General features: G+C 35.5%; 1 protein-coding gene across 2 annotated transcripts; it reads left to right on the top strand.

Annotated features, from left to right (window-relative positions):
- Window positions 1–678: 678 nt before the first annotated feature.
- LOC121405984 lies at window positions 679–7,960 on the top strand. Of its 2 annotated transcripts, XM_041596978.1 has the most exons (7): window positions 679–976; window positions 2,667–2,733; window positions 3,277–3,384; window positions 4,125–4,275; window positions 6,438–6,547; window positions 7,598–7,711; window positions 7,873–7,960. In XM_041596978.1, exons 2-7 carry the CDS (start codon window positions 2,674–2,676, stop codon window positions 7,891–7,893), a joined length of 564 nt encoding a protein of 187 aa, XP_041452912.1. In that variant the 5' UTR covers window positions 679–976; window positions 2,667–2,673; the 3' UTR covers window positions 7,894–7,960. The 2 variants fall into 2 exon arrangements, with proteins under 2 accessions (XP_041452912.1, XP_041452911.1); XM_041596977.1 differs by lacking the exon at window positions 7,873–7,960 and having other exon boundaries at window positions 7,598–7,855.

Raw genomic sequence — 7,960 nt, 5'->3', positions numbered from 1 at the left:
TCAATCGAAAAATATTAAATTCTAGATCTATTAGATTTAAAACTTCAATCCAACTTGGATTGGTCCCTGATCGGAATGTATTTCAATTTAAGGAATCAAAAGAGTTACATCTTATTCACGCGGCCTTATCTTTATGACCAAAAATATATGCATACTTAGCGACAGTCTCATTCTGAAGATTCGTTGTATTGCAGTCTCGCGAATGATGCTGAAAATCGGCTCGTGCATTAATGGGATTGGGTAAATATAGTTTTTCCTCCTCAATTCAGGAATTCAGTCGATCATTAATCATATTATATTTAAAAAAGCATACTTCGCTAATTCGAAGCCTTGAAAGCATTTGTAATCATTGTAATTACTATACCTACATAAATGCTGGTATGGGCAATATTTGGATTTTACAATATTCGTTTGTTGGTGCTTTGTACGTTTTGGTAATGATTGTTAATTACTAGCATTTCATCTTTGAAGTTAACAGTAATCCGCGTGCTTTCCAAGGATATACTGCTTCTAATTTGTCAACTATTTTTTTGCTTTATTTTGGGCTTTTGTGAAGAGAGCGAAAAGATAGATGGACAGGAATGAGAGAGAGAGGGGGGGGGGGGATGCGGTGTCGTATACGAAGAGTTGGGGCGAGGGGATTGGTCATCAATATTTTGAATTCCTTAATTGACCTGGGGGGTGTTTCATAAAGAGTCGTTCGTAAGTCCAAGCAGTCGTTCTTAAGTTGGTGAAGTCGCACTTAAGATACGAGCAACTGGAAAAGGCCGTTTCATGAAGTCGCTCGTAACCTAAGAGCGACTCGATTAATAAAAAACACTTCGATATTCATGAACGAGCCTGTTCTTAAGCAAATTAGATGCAAATTAGATGCAAATGAATGTTGACAAATTTATCAACGTTTCGATCTTCCCGCTGATAATTTTGCCGTCTGCTAAAACGAAGGGTTTCATCGTTCGATTGCTGATATCACAAGGTAAGATTCGTATTCTTAGTTTCTGTTTGTGTTTATTAAGAAAATATGGATTTCTTTTTACAATTAAAGGATTAGTGAAAAAGATATAACCGTGAATAAAGCGACAAAGTCGTGACTGAAATGGCCGGTGTTCGCAGTGTTGTTCGATCGCCGGTCAATTCAGTCCCACGTGTAGACAATCCCGTAGGGCGCTGCATGGGTAGTCTTGACTTTTTGTCTGACTTTATCTCATCTGTATTTAAATTTTGTGTCTTAAGACTTAAGTTTGTTTCAGATTGTACGACGAATTTTTAGATAAGGGTTGAGTTAAATCTTAATGAAAGTTAAGGATAAATGGTCCTGAATATTTCATAAAATATGGGAAACAACATGGGCATGTGGATGATCATGAATCATTGATGATGGACTGATTTGAATTAATTTGAGTGTTTTACAGTCTTGATCTTCTAGACTTGTGAAGTTGTGTTACCTACTGTTACGTTGAAGTTAGACCAAAAATGAAGTTAGACCAAAATGAGGCCGTTGGCCTCATTTACCAAATAGAAAGACCGAAGTTCTAACTAGGCCTATCTATAGCAGTATCGTTAGCGCGATGTGGGGACTCAATGGCCATATTATGTTGCGTGACAGCGGAGCTAAATTAAGTCACTGTTATTGAAATTTTGTTCCTTTTAACTTGATTTTTTCCCCGTTATTTTTTGGCAATTAATGTTGAGAGGGAATGTTAATTTGCATTTTGGTCGTGTTGATTTTCAAAAGTTTGATTCATAAAAGACAAAAATTGAAGAGCCCCGACGGGGGGATTTTGCATTGTAAGTGCCCTAATGGTTGCCGCACGATAGCGAGCCGTCTGTTTATGAGGAGAAATTAATAAAAAAAACTCTTTGAAACAGACGGCTGCCAGCTATCTGGCAATAAATAGAATACGTGTGAGTGCTCAAGAGTCTGCTACTTTTTGCTAGCCTAAATAAGTAAAGTATTTGTAATGTTTGTAACTTAGTAGTAAAGCTAGATAGGGTCTACTAATTATAATGTTAAGTTATAGTTCCGTTTGTAGTAGTAAAGATTTAAATTGTAGACTAGATTTAGGCTTAGCCTAAAGAAACTTTTTTAAAAAATTGAAATCACAATAAAGGAAATAAATTTACAAAGTCCATATACAAAACAAAATAAAAATTAAGATAGGCCCAGGTCATGATGCGTAACTGTTGATGCAGAGCATTTGTACTCAATTGAAAAATCAATGAATATCAATCAGATTCAGAGGCATCACAAGACAAGTCACAGACACAGAGTTACAACTTGTTACACTTCGACAAAGACCTCTTCAAAATAATATTCAATCATGGCAGTTGAAAAATGGGGAATCTGATATTGGTTTTTCTTTGGTCTCATATAACATCGAAGCTGGAGGCCAGAGGAATTATTAGGACGAGATTGTTTGTCTCCTGTTTTGTGAAGACTTCGAATCAATACCTAGATATTTTTATTCAGAATGTTCCATGAAAAAAAAAGAATGAAAACCTTCGCCAAAAATGAGCCTTGATACCTGGCATGAATATGCGTTTATGGGTGTGGTTTGTTGGAATGTCCTTGTCATGTGCCTCGGTTTGACCTCTAAATTTATATCACGCTTGAATAAGATCAGTTACTTAAAACAATACTTTTGACTATTGTTTGTCAATTTCAGCTGCAGTATGTCAGAACAAGTAGCTGGAACGTCAGCTGGGAGCTCAGCCCCATCTGGGAATGGCAAGGTATGTTTCTTATTCACCAATAGTACACAATTTACATCATATATTTATATTTTGTTACTTTAATGGTATTTTTATGATGAGGGATACTTTGGTTAAAAGTACTTATATCATTCAGCAGTGAATATTTGCGCAGTGAGTATTTTCAGCTCAGTTAAATGGTGTTCTCGCTTTCAAGATCTAAGAGAAAAGTTACAAATCAAGATAAAGCTGGAGCAAGACCAAGATCTAAATTTTGTGATTTGCTTTATAGCTTTGTTTGCAGGATTGGTTTGACGATTTACTTACTGTTCAATGCCCTGTTTTTTGTTTTCCCCTTGTTTTTATCCCTGATTGTTTTGTAATGTACTTTTTACAATTTTTTTTTCATATATGTATTGTCTATGTCACGGTGCACTCATCAAAAGCTATGCTTTCTGAGTTGATACCTCCATTGGTAAAGATTTACAAAAGATATTAATGCTTTTAGTTTTATTGTTGGAAATAAATTAAGTTTCATTCATTCATGCCCTTTTTTAATTTGTTTTTACCTTACCTTTATTACAGAAGAAAAGAAGGGTAAACTATACCAAAGAGGAGCAGTTGCAGCTGGTGGAATTTGTGAAGAGACGAAAAGTGGACCTGTTCGGGAAGGCAGGGTATTGTGGAGTGAAGGTAATGTAAAGTTCTGTGGTCACACTCAAATCCATTATGATTTTTTTTTCAAACTATGATCATCATAACCTTTAAAGTATGTGGATCTAATTCATGAAACTTTTACATGCACATAAGAGTAATCAAGTATCACTGAACATCCTGTCTAATACCTGAAATATATTGATGAGAATTTTCGCTGCATCTTCCAATATCAATATAATTATAATCAGGGCCCAGTAACTCAAAGGTTTGCAATGAATTGCAAATATGAAAGATTGGCTCCCGGTCAGTATTTTAAGCAAAGTACGCATGCAAAGATGATCTTGATTGGTCATTGGTATTTAGCGATTGAGTGTAAACCTTTGTGTTACGTAGCCCAGGGCAGGATCCAGGATTTTCAAAATGGGGGGGGCACATTTTCCCCAAGCAAATTTTGACCCCCCCCCAAAAAAAAAATGTCCTCACTTGTGAATGAATGATAACCATTAAAATACATTCTGTGACTCTCAAAAGGGGGGGGGCACAGGCTGGAGCCCCCCTCGCATTGGATCCGCCTCAGATTATAATAGAATCATAAACAGGAAAGTATTGGGGAATATTGTGAGTTCTCAGGTTGTTCTTTTTTTTAAGCCAAGCTTGTTAGACTTTTGAAGGAAAAAAAAAAGTGTTTGTACATGAATGTTTTTGATTTCTGATTTTCAATGAAAACATTTTTTCCTGGGGCAAAACAAACTTGATAAAGATATTTGTCTTTTTAGGTCGAGCAGAGAAAGCAAGGGACTTGGAAAGAGCTTGCTACCCTACTCAGAAGCTGTGGGGGTCCAGAGAGGGATTGGAGGGAGTTAAAAAAGAAGTGGCAGGAGCTGAAGAGCAGGGCTCTCAAATGCACGGCCCACGCCAAGCTTACAGGTGAGCATATCTCTGTGAATATATGTTTGTTGTTCACTGTTGCAAGGATGCAGAAGATGACTGATGGTTGATTATGATTAGGCAAATATCAATAAAAATACATGGTCATCAATTTATTTTTTGTCATTCATTGATGTCAGTTTGAATTATTAAATTAATGATAATTGTAGGGTCGTTTACAGCTCACGAAATAAACTTCCTACACGGAGGGAAACTATAACGTTCTAACGCACACGAACTTGAAAGTCACCACAACGCTTAAATAATCACCACGAAGACCTTGTCTTAAAGTTCCAACCAATAAAGCCTTGTTGCATTTATTCAATGGATAAAGATCGACGAGCAATACCAAATGTCGACGTGTCACTTTATTCCTAACATAAACTTGCGTGTGAACACGACTTGAACGTAATGTGTGAACACTGCTTGAGCTTATATGACGTAGGTGTAGGTGTGTGTAAACAGCTGAGTATGTGTGGCACTGTGTGTGTGTACCACCTTGCGCGTGTGTCACTGTGTGTGTGTGGTTAGCTGAAACAAATAAACATAAACATAAATTAATAAGTAAATTGTATAAGTTAAATTAAATTGTCTTACATACATGAATACTGTATGATATTATACTTGTTTAACTTCATAGTAAACACCAAATGTAATATAAACCAAAGTAAATTATTTGTGGACTTATCTTTCAAATGTGAATTGGGCTCTAAATAGTGATTAGATGCGTTAATGATACATTGATCATAACTTGTTATTCATGATCTATTCTATAAATTAGACAAAGAGATTAAACATCAACCATAAACATTAACTAAATACATGTATACTTCACACATGAATTATTCCTTTAACTTTTCCGTAGTACAACAACTAATAAGAACTTAAATCTAAACTTTTGTTTCTGTCTCTAAATGACATTCCTGTAAACCCCGTTCACACTGACTTGAATCAGTGAGAATTAAGTTTGTGTAGGAACAGATCCTTAAGCAGTGGTTTTCTCTGAAACTCTGCTCTGGAGTCTGATTCATCACCAGCCAGAGAGTGGCCTGCATCCCCTCACACACACTGGTATTGGTGTATTGCATGCATTGAATGCACAGTGTAGGGCTTCCCTTTGTGAGGAGATGCGAGCACTGTCCAGAGTATGATGATGAGTCATAAACTCCTTCTCGCTCTAAACTTACTTTCACTTCTTTCCCTAACTTGACTATATACACAATATGTGATATATAAAATGGATGCTACTAATGAATTACATAATCTATTACTGAAACAACTTATCCCAGATAATATACAAGGATTAAATGAATCTTAAACTAAAATGAATCTATCATACATATAATAGAACATACATTAAAAGTAAATTATATCTTGCTGGGTGTGCCCATTATGCTGCACACATAATTATCTCGCATCACAGAAACATATATATACTCCATGAGAGAGTTGGTAGAATTATTGACCAACTTGCAATATGTATCTTCTAAGTGAAATCTTGCAATTAATACATTAATATCTAATTACAACATTATGCAATATAATAAATGAGAATAATTAAACTCACCAACTGTTATATACCCCAAAATGATGAATTTCTTGTCAACTTGCTGTGAGCTTCTTCAATAGTAACTGCATCCAACTTTCCTTTTCTAAGCAATGAGCTCTTTGTGCAAGTATGATGCCCACTCCTTGGGCTTGACCACGGATATGCAAATTAGGGGTTACACTCCTAACATGCCTAATAGGGGTGTTACTCATATATTCTTAAAGGTAAATTTTGGGAACTAATTTTGACTGGTAGCCGCCGTAACATAATAATAATGTCCATTTATATAGCGCAATTACTATGTGCATATACTCAACTGTGCTTTGATATTTGGTATCATATTATTACCCGGCTGTAGCTGAGCGGCCATATTGATAGGCGCTAAAGCGTTCAAGGAGTTAATCCTACCGGGTACCCATTCACCTCACTTGGGTCGAATGCGGCACAATGTGGATAAATTTCTTGCCGAAGGAATTTATGCCATGGCTGGTATTTGGACCGATGACCCTCTGTTTCATAGTCCGAAGACTAGTCCACTGAATGAAATTGAATGAAAATCAAATTTTTGAAATCAATAACGAATCTGTATTTGTTTTTATGCTTCAATATTCAGGAGGAGGACCCCCAAAGTCTATAGATTTTATATCTGAAAAGGTATTGGAAGCCGTAGCAACCGAAGTGAGGGAGGGGCTGGCGAGCTCCCAGAACGAAGCTGGGTTGGGTGTAAGTTATTTTGTTTGTGTGATTGACAATCGAAATTGTATTTTTCTTTCATCAAAAACCAAAATATTAAAAAAAAACTTGAATGTAAAAAATTGAATTAATATAAATCATACAAATTACAAGGAATCATTTTGAGTGCTAAGGAAAACATCTATACCTTTATTTAGAATGATTGCCTGCCATTCCTAAGATATCCTTGTTTTATTTGTATGATATACTTGCTATGTAACTGTGAAAATGCCATTTTTTATAGATCATGAATACAATTTTTAATAAGTACACAGTTTATGTGAAAGAGCATATCAAAACTATAATTTGATATCAGTTTCTATGATATAATCACTCTTGGAAGTGGCTGTTCACTTCAACTAAAATGTGTCTGCAAAAACTATTATATATCTTTACCCCCCCCCCTCAAAAATTGGGGGGTTAAGGTGACAAAACATCCATGAAGGCATTACTTTCTACATTTTAAAGTTGAAAAGGAACAATTTGGGGGTACTCTTTATCTCACTTACCCTTTCCTGTTGTGTGAACTTTGTATTCAATGTTAGTGATTGGGGATAATATTAAGAAAACAATTAGATGGGAAATTGGGGTTTATAAATGATTTTTGTTTTCTTAATAAAAATTTGTAATTCTTATTTTGAAGTACATAATTTTCTTTTCAACTAGTAGACACAATATCATTCTATTAATACTTGGTTGGAGAACAGTTCAGGGGGTGTTTCACAATGAGTTAAGTATGATTTAAAGTGCAATGCCAGGCATATCCATTTATGATGGTTAAAGTGACTTCAATACCTTCATATATTTTCTTTTTTAATCTTACCAATGAGAAAATAATTTTTTTTAATTTAGCTTTTATGAATGATCTTTTTTCTTGATAAGATTTGAAAATAATATGTAGGGGCATATTTTCTTCTCAACCAGCATAAGCATTATAATCTGTTAATACTAGGTTAGTGTTGCAAGATTGGATTTTTAAAAACCCTTCCCATTTTACGATGGTTAATATATTTTTATATTTTTAATAAATCTTATTACTAGGAATGCACAAGCTCCCAGGATTTGGAGGTTGCTGCCCTCGCCGAAGACACGAACCAGAGCATGGTCAATGATGAAGAAGACTTGGACTTGGGAGATGATATTGGGGATATTCAGGTTCTTGAGAACTTGGACACAGTGACACAACTTGTTACTTGTCCCCCCGATGTTATCCATGCTGACCTGTTGAGAATCAGTGGTCAGTTAGATACGATAATAGATCTTCTTGTCAATAGACAGCGGGGAGGCAATGAACAATAATGGTCCACTGTGTTCAGGTTCTCTCTTTACTATTTTAAGTATTTAAAGCTTCTTTTTTAGGGTCAGCCCATGTCAATTCAACTCGGCCTGTATTCAATTCAATAC

This window comes from Lytechinus variegatus, chromosome 19 (assembly GCF_018143015.1).
Source record: "Lytechinus variegatus isolate NC3 chromosome 19, Lvar_3.0, whole genome shotgun sequence".
NCBI lineage: Eukaryota > Metazoa > Echinodermata > Echinoidea > Temnopleuroida > Toxopneustidae > Lytechinus > Lytechinus variegatus.
Note: the sequence above shows the minus strand (reverse complement) of the source record. Positions and strands in the feature narration are given on the sequence as shown.

What these genes read in the sequence shown, in the direction of transcription:
- LOC121405984 (XM_041596977.1), top strand. Translation starts at nt 2,674, where the DNA reads ATGTCAGAACAAGTAGCTGGAACGTCAGCTGGGAGCTCAGCCCCATCT. An exon ending in CAGGGTATTGTGGAGTGAAG is followed by an intron (nt 3,385 to 4,124) that starts GTAATGTAAAGT and finishes TTGTCTTTTTAG; the next exon opens with GTCGAGCAGAGAAAGCAAGG. An exon ending in GGCCCACGCCAAGCTTACAG is followed by an intron (nt 4,276 to 6,437) that starts GTGAGCATATCT and finishes TTCAATATTCAG; the next exon opens with GAGGAGGACCCCCAAAGTCT.